This window comes from Manacus candei, unplaced genomic scaffold, assembly GCF_025592945.1.
Source record: "Manacus candei isolate 608988 ecotype Guabito, Panama unplaced genomic scaffold, ASM2559294v1 h1tg000003l, whole genome shotgun sequence".
Classification (NCBI taxonomy): domain Eukaryota; kingdom Metazoa; phylum Chordata; class Aves; order Passeriformes; family Pipridae; genus Manacus; species Manacus candei.
Window position 1 is genome coordinate 14,509,677 of NW_026138051.1, and position 15,195 is coordinate 14,524,871.

The following is a 15,195-nucleotide window of genomic DNA, read 5'->3' on the forward strand; positions in this document are numbered from 1 at the left end:
CCAAAAGATCTCAGGACCCTTCCTGAGTGACCAGGTGTAAATTTTCAAAGATTTCTCCTGTTCCTGTAGTATGCATTGTCCTATTTCCAAATGAAAAGAACACCTGAAATAGCATTAATTTAAAGAAAGAGACAAGAATAAGGAGAATGCATGAGAAGTTTTAATGCATCTTTGTACCTATATCTTCTTTGAACCAAGCTGCCACAGATAATGCTGTGCTCTATAATTATGTATGTTTTGACTAGACAGGCTTTTCAATTGTCTGAATGCCTATTTAAGTACTTGAGCAAAGATTTCAGATTTTGAAATTGTGTCACATGAAAACCAGACTGGAAAAAACCTCCTCTCCCTTGTTTTCATCACCACTGTGCAAATGCAAAGAGAATTCCAAGATTTGTATCACTATGGAATACTTCAATCAGTTTGCTCCCACTGAGGTAAAGGTCAAAAATAACTGATCTTTTGAAAAGCTTGCAGACAAATAAACTTTAAAGGTGTTGTTTCTCACCAAAGAAATACGTATTTCTATGAGTCCCACAACTAATAAAACAATGGAAATCTGGTGACAGAGAAAGTCAGTTTGAATTTTATAAGACTCCAGATATCTTAGTTTGAAAAACCTTATTATGAATAAGTCCCTTCACAGTTTATCACTTGGTAAAACTTCTTTAAAAGAATTATCTCTATCCCAAAAGAAAGCATGCTACTCTGAAGGTCTATTGTATTAGTATTTATTAATTCCTACTGGGTAACTTCAAAATAATATCAGTGCTTCTACCCCTTGTCCTTCCTCACAAATACAGCAGAAGTTTGACCTCTCTCTTAGGGGTTATTGCATTAAGACCATACTTTTCCCTCTTCAGTTTCCTGTAGTTCCTGATTCAATGTGTCCTCAGCTGCTTCAGGAGTCTCCAATTCCTTCTCCATAAAAATTTCAGCTGTGGCACTGCTGTATTTACTTGCCCACACGACCACTAACAAGATATTTTGGGGTTTTTAGTAGAAAAACCTTTCCATCTTTGCTTTCATGCTTTTTGAGTACAACTGTTATAATGACTTTCTGTCATTTTATAGATCACTTAGACAAATTTAGCAGCAAAGCAAAGACATAATTTCCCTTCTTTAAAGACCTGAATCAATACCATTCAGACAGACACAAAATTTAGAGCTTCGGAAGAAAACATATATTTTTAGATGTAACTCAATATCATTTCAAATATCTGAGTAGAAAGTCTTGCATGGACAAAACTAACAATAGTTCAGATGTGTAGTTTGCTGATATCAGCCCCCACTAGAAACTGAAGAGATGCTTCATAGTGAATGGAATCTTCTTTAGGCTCCTTCAGAGAACCTTTGGCTTGTAAAAGGGCTGCATTATGGTAATTGTTAACATGAAAGTACAATATTTTCTCTCAGATCTTATTTTCACTTTTCAAACTGGCACATCACCCTTTTTAACTGAACTTACCATCCTTCAGTTCTCCAGCTTGTCCTACAATTTTCTGAAAATTCAGAGGGTGTATGACACAAAATCATCATTAACCATAAATATCCTGTTGATCTCCAAGGCTGAAGGGTGGTAGGACAGCACAACAGCTGGAACACTGGGCCACAAGTTTATTTTTATTTGTATTTGTTTGGGGTTTTTTTACTGGCTAACAGTGACAACTCTCCATTAACCTGTCCTGAGTCACCTTCTATAACCCCACAGGAGATAAAACTATCCAGACTACAACATACAGAGCCAGGTTAGGAGAAAGATTGGCTTTTAAAAGATCCTTTGAGGTTTAAGAAATTCTTTGCTTGTTTTTACTTATCACGAAATACAATTTTCATTTTGTCCCAGTCCAACACAAAGGATTTCCTCTAATGGACTCTCTTGCCCAATTTATGTAAATAAATGCATTAATGGAATTACTTCTATTTAAATAATAAACATTTAAATTCTTGTGTTTAATAGTAAATGTTGTTTCCAAATTAGTGTAAAGCCATTGACAGTGATTAGTTACACTTTCTCAACAAGGTGATCACTTTCATGCAGAAAAGGATAGCTGTAATTTTAGCCAAATCAGAAAAAATAGTAACATTAATCTCTTTTCTTATATATTCAGCATATCACACTAACCATGTCAGGTACAGCTATAGGGAGATAAGCTAATATCAGGTACTGAGTATTAAAAAAGCACAGTTCTATTCTGCTTTTCAAGATAGGAAGCCCCTGTCATAGACCTCCAAGGTACAGATAAAAGAAAATGCTCTTTTCCACAGCCAACTTCAGCAGAAGAGAATTGCTTTCCATTCCCCTTTCTGGGTTTTTACTAGCACAGGAGGAACTCTGAGAGTCATGAGCTTGCTTTCTTTGTTAGCAGCATTACTGCACCACAAAGTGTCTTTCAGCAGACAATGGCAGAACAACGCAGAACTTGGCTCACAGGAACTATTCCAGAACTCCATTGAAAAATCACTTAGATCAGGCCTCCAGGAATGCTGAAAACAGGATCATCCTCCTCAGAGTTAGGGGAGTTCAAACAGATGAACAAACTGGTAAGAAGCTTTTCTAATGTGTAGTGTAAATTAATACATTCAAATAACTTTAATAAAAAAATAACTCAAATATTAAATGCTATACATAGTGATATAGACTACCACACAGATTTGTGTTGGTAAAAGGAACAAAGTAGAATAAAATAAAAAAACATATCCTGAAATTTTCAGAGACATTATGACTGCTCTGAATGAGCAGCTTTTTCTATGCATGTTGTTATCACTGTGGTTGCAATAAAACAAAGCCCCCAGAAAAAAATCAAAACCTCAGCTGGAGCAAAAAATCTAACAGACTTAGTCATGCTGAGGATATGTTACAAAGCAATAATGTTAAAATATATTATCAGTAATACAATAAACTCTCCTGAAACATGTTTCTTTAATGATTAATTCCTTGGCCAACTAAAACTTAACTAGAAAATTATTTTCACTGAAAAATTTGTGATACTTATGAAGAAAGAGAAGCAAACAGAAAAACAGAGAACTTTACTAAACTGCTCAGAATATGGATAGATTCTATGTCCAGCAACTTAAAGCCTTTCTGTAGGGTCTTGACGAATAAAGGATACTTTGGTCCTCAATTTAGTTTTTATTTTAAGTTGACGATTCATTAGACATTTCCTTTGTTGTACTGAATTTCTGAGAAGCTAATACCTGGTTTATCAGGCAGAGCAGCAATTATGCTGATGCTCCTAATTTTTTCCTAACTTTGCCTGTCGACTGTGTCATTCCACCAGATTTAAGTATGAGTCTGGTCTGAAAATGGCACTGAAACTCTCAGAGGAAAATCCTTGCCTGCTTTTGAGAGACCTTGAAGCAAAGCTATGCCCAAATGAAGGCTGCAATTCCAGACTCCATTAATATTAAGAACCACTTATCAGATCCTGTAAAGCTTTATTGCCTTCCACCTGGCCTAGATTACTTTGATCCTTGAGCACACCATGCTGCAGAGGACAGCACCACAACCCCTTCCTGCCTGGCAGAGCTGCTCCAGGTCCGGCAGTGAAGCAGGAAGTGCCATGCTGCCATCTGCAGTCAGGATACCCACCAGAGGAGTCACTCCCTGCTTGACGGCCTCACAGCCATCACTCCTTTGCTTACTGTTCTCATCCTTATCCCTGAGGAATCTCAAATTGTTTACTTTACAATGCCTCGAGCCCGAGCATGAACTCTCAAAAGTTTTAATCCTTGCAGAAGAACTTATTTTGCAGCAATTCAAGCTAGAGGAATGATAAAGTGAGAAGAGAAGGAGGAAGAAAGCACCTTAAAATTCCATTACCTGTCTGGTGTGTATGGGGCCTGGGGTCTTGAAGCCTCCTTGACAGCTGCATTCAGAAACACTGTAAGGGTCCGAGCTGCTTGATGAACACTTGGAAAGCGAGTCACAGCCCACCACAAAGGTGTTATCTAGAGGCAATTCCTGAATGACATGGTGCTTCTTGGGGGGTACAGGAGTCTCGGGTTTAATTTGAAAGGTAGGCTGCGGAGAAGCAGACTTGTAATGCTTTGCTAAATCTGGGCTATCAGGCTTAAATGTGGTTGGTGTGGTGGCCCAGTTATATTTTCCCATAGTCTGTTCTTCTAGCTCTACGGGAATGTCTAAAGTGCCATTTATGTGCTCGTGGCCAGGATCATCAGGCTTAGATTCTTCAATAGTCACAAAGTTGAGGAGAAGACTCTTTGGAGAGCGCTTCTTCTTCTTCTTCTTTTTCTTGATCTGCCTATTCTCTTGGTTTGGGGAAACCCATTCACCACTCTGCTTGTTTTTCTGGACAACCTTGTGCCTGGGCGTCTGGCGGCACCGGACTAAAGCGGTAACAAAAATTACCAGAATAACTGTCATAGTGCCTGCAATAATGGCAATGATGATCTTGACATAATCGTTGGTCTGGGGGGTTATCTCACCATCCCCAATGTTCTGGCCCACGGGAGTTTCCATGTTCCTGCGCACTAACTCTTGCACATAGGAGCTGTTGGTGACTGTCTCATTCACAAACAGATGCACAAGAGCTATTGTGTAAAGAGACTCCGGCTGCCCCAGGTCATTGACTTTTATCACCAGTCTGTGCAAGCCATGATCTGATGTAATTACCTTCTCTTTCAAAGTAATATTGCCTGTTAATTGGTCAATTGTAAACAAGCCCCTGGAGTTCCCACCTATGATGCTATAGCGGAGCTCCGCGTTCATTCCCGTGTCATTATCAACTGCAAAGACTTTAGTAACTACAGACCCCGGGCTGGCTGATGTTGGAACCAACTCATAGGAATAATTGGATGAAGGAATAACAAAAACAGGCCTGTTATCATTTACATCAACAACATTGATGGTCACTTTGGCAGTTGAGGAACGCTGCAGTCTTCCTCCATCCACAGCTTTCACCTGGAAAGTATATGACCCCTGTTGTTCCCTATCAAAGGTAATATTAGGTCTTATTACACCAGTAAGTGGATCTATAATGAAATTATCTCTACCATTTAAGATAGAGAGAGTGACTGCAGCATTTTCTCCCGCGTCAGCATCTGTAACTGTGATAAGCCCCACTGTGCCATACATGGGCAGGTTTTCTGGCACATAGAAATTATATTCATTATGTGTGAAAGCTGGGCTGTTATCATTCTGGTCCAGGACTGACACTGTCACGGTAGCATTGGTCTGCAAAGGTGGCATCCCATTATCCTTAGCCAGCACAGTGAAAGAGTACCTGTCTTGCTTTTCTCTGTCCAGCTTTCTCACTGCTGTCAGAATTCCTGTTCGGCGGTCAAGGTTGAAAATAGGGGGTGCATCCGAACCCAGGATGTAGCTGATCTCAGCATTCCGCCCGCTGTCAGCATCTGTAGCACTTATCTTGGTCAGCTGAGTACCAGGAGCATTGTTCTCGGGGATGGAAAGGCCTATGATAGGCTGTGTAAAAACTGGGGCATTGTCATTCTCATCTTTAATTTTGATCAGGAGCATTGCAGACTGGTTTAAGGGAGGTTTCCCTGAATCTGAAGCCACTATTTTAATGGCATATTCCCGTGTTGCTTCATAGTCTAGAAACGTGGCTGTCTCCAGGAGAAACTGATTATCAAACACTGGCTTTAGCCTAAAAGGAACATCATGATCTGTAAAACAAGTAACTTTTCCATTCTGATCAGCATCCTTGTCCATTACTGTTATCAATGCTATTTTTGTATTAAGGGGAGCCTTCTCAGACAAAAGCACTGTCCCATTCACTGGATTGATGATGTATCTCGTGTCTATCGATGGGACATTGTCATTAATATCTGTGACATTAACAGTCACTGTTGCTCTTGATGGAGTTGAACTGCCGTCACTTGCCAAAACAGTTAATTTGTGTACAGGAGATTCCTCCCTGTCCAGGGGTTCCCTTATAGTGATGAGGCCAGTGGTGTTATCGATGGCAAACAGCCTTTTGGCCAAACTGGATATCTGATTGCTGAAATAGAAGTGGATTTGTGCATTTGAACCCAGGTCTGCATCAGTGGCGTGGAGCTGGGAAACAGAGGTGCCCACAGGAGCATTTTCAGGAACACTGACTTCGATGTCGTTCTCCTTGAACACCGGGCGGTTGTCGTTCACATCGGTCACTGTGACCTGCAGGATGGCAGTGCTGGACCTTGGAGGGCTTCCACCATCTTCCACTTTTATTTTCATCACATAGGTATCCTTCTGCTCCCTATCCAGGATCTGCTGGACAATCAGTTGAGGCCACTTATCTCCCTCGGGTGTCTCAGTTATATCAAGACCAAATACATTTTGACCCTACAAGACACAGAAAGAACATACTTTAGTTTGATGGTATATTTAAACGGAAAAACATCTCATTTTTTGTTTCTGAAATTGTCATGGAATATATATTTATACATATAAGAAAATACATTTTTATAGTTACCTTTATTTTGCAATATCTGATTTGCTTTAAGCTCTGGAGCCTTAAGAAAGTTTCAGAGCAAATATGGCAATAAACAGATACATTAGAAAAAGGGGAAAAGGTGTGGGGGGGGGGGGTGTTTGGGGTTTTTATGCAGTTTCTCCATATCTACAGAAAAGTTATTAAATTCCTGGACAGATGTAATTCAGTTTCTCTATTGTATGAGTGAGTGTAGAGATGAGGAATGAAGCCACTGGAGGACCTACACCAATATTTAATTTCAAGGAAACCAACAAAGATAAAGGGACTGTTCCTCTGTGGAGCAAGTCTGGACATGATCTAAAACCGTTGGCATAAAAAACCCAACACCATCATTGAAAAAGGGCTTACTGCATAATTCAGGTGTTAGATGGCACAGACAAAACTAAGGCATAACAGTTTATTAGAAATATGTTTAAAAACTCACTAAAACTATTTCTGTATTCATCATTGCATATTTTATATTTGCTGTGAAAATTACAATCCCAGGAGAAAAGAAGATTTATTTCCATTTCAAAACATGTCACAGAACTGTGAGATCAATTTGAAAATAATCAATATTTTTCATGGGGTTTGTTGAACACCTCTGGAATTGTGCCCAAATGCTACACATATTGCACAAACATAGCTTTTTTAAAACACTAGTGTTGACAAATCTGCTAAAATCAATACTGGAATCTAGAACTAAATTCCCTCTTCTTCTGTCTCTTCAGACAAACAGGCATTAAGAATCTCAGAATTATCATTTCTTCTCACATCTCACCCTTCAGAGGAAGAAATGATGCAAAAGCAAGTTTCTAACCATCTTCCAAGAGGACAGAGCTAAAATGCAAATAACTAAATCTGAATGTATGGGATGACCAGAACAAAGAAATTAATGATAAAGTTATGGACTAATTAGAATTATCTTTTTAGGTGTCATATTTGTAATAATGAACCAGCGAGCCCAGTCTGGTTCTTTGTCTACCTATTGTGCTTGTCTTTCACCTTCACTCGTGTAACTGTCATAGAATCATAGATGGTTTGGGCTGGAAGGGACCTTAAAGATCATCCCATTCCAACCCCCTGCCAGGGGCAGGAACACCCTCCACTAGACCAGGTTCAGTGCTCAGAGCTGTTGTGTTCTAAAGTGGTTTAAGACACTTAAGAACAAAACAAAAGAAAATGTTCCCAAGAGTGCAAGGTTCCTGATTTCTCATTACTTGTAAAGGATTTGTATTCACTGTATCTTGCTACCCACTATTAAATGAATGCATTTATAGCTTCTACACACTCCTATGTAAGGATATACTCTATCATTGATTTGTTTTCTCAAAGCCAGAATTTGACCCTATGTGAGTAATCATTTATTTCATGGGAAAGAACTATTCACCCACATATCAAAAATTGCTGTGCCACTTGCACAGAATTTGTGACAACAATAAGTTGCAACTAGGGATAGTATAAAGTGAACTGGAACACATTTTGAAGCAATAAAACAAATATAGTTTTGGCTGCCTTAGCAGCAGGCATGAAAGTATAAGCCCTGCAAATTGTTTCCAAATAAAGATATACATTTTGAACCAATTAGGGTAAACTTTAGAATGGTAATTCTATGCTGATCTCTATGAAGGCAGAGCATGAGTTTCCCCCTCATATTCAATCTGACAAGCAGTTATTTGAAATAAATTTCATAATTACTGAGAAATTATAAATTATATACTCTATGCTTTAACATAGATTCCAGGGTGAAAAAAAACTGACAGAAGTCACAGTAAAAACAACCTGTCAGCTCTCTTTTACTTCTTTATTTGTACTCAAGTTGACAGATGGGCACTGATTATTCTGTCATTAGATCCCACAACTACAACAAACACTTCACACAGACTTCCAACACGTGGCCCTACATCTGCATACCCATCTCTGCTTTTCTTATCAAGTATGGGAAAGGTATTTTTCATTATAGCATATTAATTTGATATAAAATATCATGCTTTGGTTCCCCATCAGTAGCAATAAACTACTGGAGAAACAAAAAGGAATGCAAAGATTTCTTCCAAGTTCATTATTAACACTTGAATAATTTTCTATGAAAGAAAATATTATCCATGAGTATTTCTCCCTATTCATTACAGGTTTACATACCTTTTTAAACCATAAAAATATATTACAGAGAAGTAGATTTTCTCTTAATGCAAGCAAGCTTATTTCATGTTGTTTAAGGGATAATTTAACAAACCAATTTTCTGAGAATAGATATTTCTCACATTCTGAACATTCAAAAAAAATGAAACATTCAAGAAATATATTTTTAAGATTATAAATATCTAATTCTCTCTGTCATGAGCAAAGAAATTGAGAGCTAAAACAAGAAACATGAAGAAAAACCTTGAGGATTAAATTCTTGATGTTGAAGTAAATGGCTTTATCATGCTTAAAACCTCAGTGAAGTTAAAGAGTATATAGAGTACCTTTGACCATTAAAATGACTGGTAGAAATAATCTGCTACATCAGTGTCTCCAGCATTACAGAAGGATGGGAGTGAGAAATAAAAAAGCTTTAAAGAGGTTCTGGCCCTGATCACAAGATTCGACATCAGGGCAATGAGGATCTGTGTTACCTTATTCCATTTTCATAACATATTTTTTAGTGGATTTACATACACAGCCTCTCAGATAATGAAACCTTCTTGTTGAACACTCCCTACCTGATCATTTGTAATGGATCCAAATGTCCTTTTCGGAGCTGTTTTGGGCTGTCATGTAAATAAAAAATTAGAGAGTATTTTAAAAATTGTAACATTTAGGTAGTTTCATACACACATAATCAACGACACATGGACACGTAGTGTGACTAAAAACTAGAAGAGCTTCTAGCACTACAGACAAAGTGCACCACAAGTCTACAGATAGATATATCACAGTATTTCACCACAGTGTTTTGTTAAATCTATGGGGTACTGACTACCTGGATATTGTCGAGAAGAATGGAAAAAAAAGAGCAGCTTCTGGCTAATGCTGATAACAGTGACACGGTCTGCTGTGTTCAAAACACCTTGTGAACTTACACTTGCAGACCAGTAAGTTGATAGAATGCAGTAATTTCTCAAAGAAATAGGGAAGGGAAGGAACATTGTGCTAAATAACCACACAAAACCGACTGTGATACAAAGTACTCAAATTAAGAAAGGCTACTAGTGATTATTTCTTAAACATACAAATGATGTATTTGTATATAATAATTATCCATTGTTAACTGACAAAGAGGAGAACAACACTGTCTTCAATCTTCATTCCAGAGAATATTCTGAACTTTTAGAGAAAAACACAAGGGCAAAGACAGCTCATTGTTTTGTGTCTACAGCTTCACTCTATACTTATTATAAATACTTCTCTTCATGTACTGTAAATAACAAACACATCATATGATGTGTGTCTTTAGTTCAGCTGAATCTGAAACCGAAGGGAAGGGCCAGACAACATGAAAATCTCAAACTTTTGCTAATGTTCTGTGAATTTCAATGAATATTGCAACAACCTAGAAGTACACATTTATTACATTGCCACAATCTTCTTCAGAGAAAAAAAGGAATAAAAATATTAAAATATCAGCTTCTTATTAGAAAGGAAATCAGTAATGCATTAAAGTAATCACATAATAAAAACACCTTTTGCTGAAATGTAGTTGTGTGTTCAAGGGCCCTAAAATCTTTTCAGAAAGTCCAGATAATAATGCATGTTTGCCTACTGCTAGTTATTTCAGATGTAGCAACACAGAAAACCTTTGCAGGTCCCAGACACTTTTTCCTTCTCTGTTTTTGTCAAGTCATATGGAACTGCTCTGTAACTCTGCTGTTATATTAGCAAAGAAAAAAGTATAGCAGCATAATTTCAGTTCTTTGTGCTGAAATCTGGCCCAGTTGTACAACGGACAACATTTTTAATAAAAGCTAAAAATTAAACTTACATTTTTCTTTCAAAAGTAATACTTTGGATGTGAAATTGTGAATTCCTAAAGCCGAGTCAAAAGCTTAAACAGAAAATATTCTACATGACAGGCAATAATGGACCTATGTTTCTACAACGAGTGCATAGTAACACACTCAGATCAAAACTATTGTATGGTACCTCTAATAAAGGTTCTTTATCTTCTATTACTTACACAGTGTGTCATTTACTGTCCATGTTGGACAGCTGCCCTGCATAAAGACTCCATAGTCAGTACTCTCATGATATCCCACATCTTACAACCCAATGTCACTTGAAATATGTGTTCCTAGTACTGGCAGTCACCTGGTGAACTGAGTGGCAGAACTTCAAGGCAGAAAAAGAAAATTACAAAGGTAAGAAATGTTTATAACGCAAACCTCAGCAGATGCAAATTTGCTTACAGATTTGAAACATTCTCTTTGTCAAAGAAGCTTCAGCCTTTTCATCTGTAGGCCAAGACTCCTATGACTTTTGGTAATTTATGATTTTCTCTCAGTGTCATGCACTGTTTCAATCGGTTTCCTTTGAAGCAAGCAAAAGCTTAGGTTGGAATAAACAGAACTTAAAGGTCCAGATCAGCTACAAAAATAGGACTTGGAAGCTTCCAATTATGCATAAACCTAAAGTGCATTTTGTACATGTGGAATCCTAATTAGCTCTGTTCCTACGTTAAAGTTAAGGACATCATGTTACCAGCATTGTCTATATCATAACTCGCTTCTTTTCTACCTGCCATTCTATAAGAGCTTCTACAAATGCAAAACACTGCCAACAATCTCCTCTCCATGTACACAACCCCACACAAAACTGTACTTGTCCTGTGAAGCAGGCAGCAAGCAAAACACTGGAGATGGGATCAATAGAACACAAGGGTAATAATGAACCATTTCATACTGGAAAGGAACAGTAAAAAGTACAACATGGAATGAAGAAGCAGACAATCAATGCATCTAATGCTGATTCTCTGAAAAAGAAGAAAAAAGGGCTGTGGAGTTTACCTGAACAGGAAATTACTTCTTTATGTTACTGTAACAAAACTTAAACAGTTCTAACAATTACATTGCTCCTCAAGCCTTTAAGATGATTTGACTCTTTCTGCAAAGATTCCCTTTGAATCTTGTCATATTCTAAACACTGTGAACTTTATTTTCTAAGATAGATAGCTATAAGATAGAGATATTTTTTTTATAAGGTGGAATATTTTTGCATCCTACTCAATTCCTGACATTTAGTTGTGGAATGTGTTTATTTGATCATGTTCACTTCACTGAGGAAAAACAATTAGAGACAGTGAATACCATATTTTTAATATGTTTACTTTTTTGCTGCCCTAATTTCTCCAGTCTACACTTCAGCAAGCCTGAAAGTCCATACTTAAAAAGTGTTAATATTTTTAATCTACAAGTTTTACAGGGAAGAGAACAGGAAGAGCTGGAGAGTGGCAACACACATACACTTCACATTTTCAAGACAACACCAGGTTTCGTGACTAACTCTTTTTCCATATTACAGCTCTGGTCTCTGAAATGCTGTTTCAAGTTGGGTTGGTTTTTTTTATAATGAAATCTAATTTCTCTTTTGAAAAATGGATTGTAATTAAAAACAAACAAACAAATCCAAAACCTAAAAGAAAACAGAAACCTGAAGCTTCTCTTTTAATAAAAAATTAATTTCATCTATCTCTACAAACTGGGGTAGGAGTAATGGTGTATCCACATTACTTCAAGAACCTAGCATAAAATTACCAAGATAATTGCTTTCCAAAAAACTGGGCCATTCTTGAGTAGTCTTGCACAATGCACTGTAGACACACAATTATATATTTCAGAAAAATATGCAGCTGCACCCCAAAATTTTAAGGAATCTATGTTCACAATACTCTTACCACATAAAGAGTAAGAGCACACTAACTAAAGATAGGAAATTGAAGTACAGAGACATTTTATGGATTGTCCGAGGCTTGCAGCTTATCTGAAAAAGGCAATCACTTCTGAATTACCAATCACGTTTAAAGATAACCTTTAGAACGTTAAAGTTTGCAAACAAAACTTTATAATTTTAAACTTCAAGTAAAGTTCTCTCATTTAGAGATACTTTGACCAAAACAAGAGACGTCAATAGCAGCTGGTAACAACCAGGGAGATAATCTCCCCTCTTAATCTCCTCTATTATAGTTGTTCAGAAATGTTCACAGACATTCCATTGAACAAAAAAAAAAACCTACATTTTCAATAAACCTGAGGGGACACAGATTCAGGTATGAAATATGTTTGAGCTTTACTCTGAATTCCCATGATAAAGCTCCAGCTACCTGACTTGCCCTTCAGTATGTTTCTGTCTTTGGAGTTCTGCTATAGATCCACAATGAAGAAAAAAAAATTAGGATTTATGTGAGGCAACAATATATTCCACAAGTGAATATTTGCATTATATCTGTGTGACAACTACATATTTGCTCAATTTCCTAGCTGAGAACAGCAACAGGCTCCGAACTGAGTGTCTCTGAAAAAGAGAAATAAATGAGCACAAGTCTCTAACGCAGCATTGTGCCTTTGGAGGGAAGCACTAACAATTCTGTATTGCTGCTCACAACAGCTCCTAAATCACAACCTCATTTGGCCTCGACAGCCAAACAAGGTCTCTGAGGCTCCCAGTGGCACATTTTGGAGCTCTCAGGCGGACACTGCCGGGGTGTTGGTGCGCTGTGAACCTGCAGTGCCCTCCTGCTCACTACCTGCTCTGTGAGCACATCAGGACTTTCAGGTGGAAGGAGATGAAAACTGACAGCCACTTGTACACAAGAAAATAGAAACAACTGAGGCATTTCTGGAAATTCCTTCACCCTGAAGCAGAGATTGTCTGGCATACTCAGCTTCCAATAATTTCAGTGGAAACTGAGGGTGATAGGTACAAACGGATTTGGCTTGTGACAAACGGAAAAACAAAAAATAGGAGACTGGAAACCTTTGCCCTTTGTTAAAAAGCAGTATAAATATTTGCAAATCAACATTCATTAATGTATAGTTCTCTCTCATTCCCTCTTATACACACACATACACAAAAATTCAGCTGTGCTGTATGATATCTTTAAATCCATGGCATCCTAAACAAGACAAATCCATAACCTAACCTCTGATGCTGCAGCTTTTTCAAGGGGTTATTTAACAAGATTGTCTTATTTGATCTAAGACCCTTCAAAAGTTAAAGTTCAGATGAGGGCTAAAGCACTGTATCTTCCCTTTATGTTTACACTTTTAGGAAAAAATGTTGACAAAACTTTCATAATGTGCATGTCTCACTGTTTTATGAATGTTGACATTAAAAAATCCACAGCCTTAGTGCAGAAAATTCACCATTCATCTGGACAAAAATACAACAGCATGAGGAAAAAAATTCTAGTAGAAAAGAGTTTACATCTTCCATATGGAGTAGATTTCCCCCAGATTCCACAAACAGGCTTTAGGAATTCTAGACCTGTCCCAAATACTGCTGAAGTGACCCAACCATAAGTCTCTTTCAAGGCCTCCACTCTGCAGGGCTTTGTAAAACTCAAAATAAGAAAAACGCGCGCGTGTGTGTGTGTGTGTGTGTGTGACATTTAACTTCTGTGGGATCAGTTTTGCTTTTGAAAGAAATAAAGCTATACTTTTTCAAGGAATGAAAACTTATCCTTTTTTTATTACTCTCAGAAAATAACAGTGAAACTACCATATTAAACTGCAAAAGCATGTGACGTAAGTAAGTGCAAGATGCCACTTCACTGCACATTGTAAGATAATAAATAATACTGCAATTTCAGAGTAATAAATCAGAGACAGTTGCTGAGAAGACACACGGAGAGACACTAAATACTAAAAATAGTCCCAGGGACACTGAATTCTAAAACTCATTAAATAAAAGTCTTTTCACCACAGTGATCAAGGAATGTAGGAGATAAACCAAAGATGTATTTTCTGGTGCTGGATTTATCAGGAAGGTAACTTGACTTCTTCCTCCTCCAGTGTTACTAACTCCTATTTATCTGAATCACTAGAACTGAAGCAAGATAAAAAGGAAGAAACATTTCCTTACTGTAAGGCAATAACTCGAGTCTGAAAGTCAATTTGGAAAAGAAATCTCATGCTACCTGTGTGTATTGAAAGTTCTGGTAAATAAATTGCTATGACTTGCTCCTTAATGATTTATATTCCAAGAAGAAGTTTCCCTGGGAGTTTGGAATCAAAAATCTTAAAACCGTATTTGATATATATTTCTCTATATAGTTATACTCAAGAATATATTCCTTTCTATAAACAAAAATAAAATTCCAATTTCACTCTAATTGAATACACTTGTGCTATTTCTAAGACTTAAAGTCAGAGATGAAATTGATACCACTGATTTGCAAGAGAAATAAATTTAAGAATATTGGAATGTCATGTTTATGGGGAAAACACCAAACACTCATGATTCCATTCCAGCTTTTCTCCTCAGTTTTTGTTCACGGTTCATATTCCTGAGTAGCAGGAATACAGTTGTGAATATACACTAAAAATTATGGCTAAGGATTTTCTGTCTAAGAGGAAAAAAAAATATAAAACCTCCTATAAAACCACAGAACACCATAAGACAATATTTAAGGATTAAGAACACCACCTTCAGAAGGTAAATATATTATCCATCTCCTGTTGCAAAGATCTAGATTAGTCTCACCAGGTAACATGTACCCTTCAATAAATTGTAAACTGAGACAAGCTCTCCCACAACTCATGGGAAAAAATGCAGAGAG

At 37.2% G+C, this 15,195-nt stretch overlaps 1 protein-coding gene across 5 annotated transcripts in view; it reads right to left on the reverse strand.

Moving 5' to 3' along the window:
* The window catches only part of PCDH11X (protocadherin 11 X-linked), a 459,145-nt gene that overhangs the window by 385,067 nt on the left and 58,883 nt on the right, over positions 1–15,195 (reverse strand). For 4 of the 5 annotated variants that reach the window (XM_051788419.1, XM_051788404.1, XM_051788414.1 and 1 more), the window contains exons 3-4: positions 9,146–9,193; positions 3,824–6,310 (exon numbers count right to left, since the gene is read on the reverse strand). In XM_051788419.1, coding sequence (XP_051644379.1) covers positions 3,824–6,310; positions 9,146–9,193 — 2,535 coding nt within the window. The remainder of the gene's footprint in view (positions 1–3,823; positions 6,311–9,145; positions 9,194–15,195) is intronic. The other variant, XM_051788428.1, reaches the window with a different exon arrangement.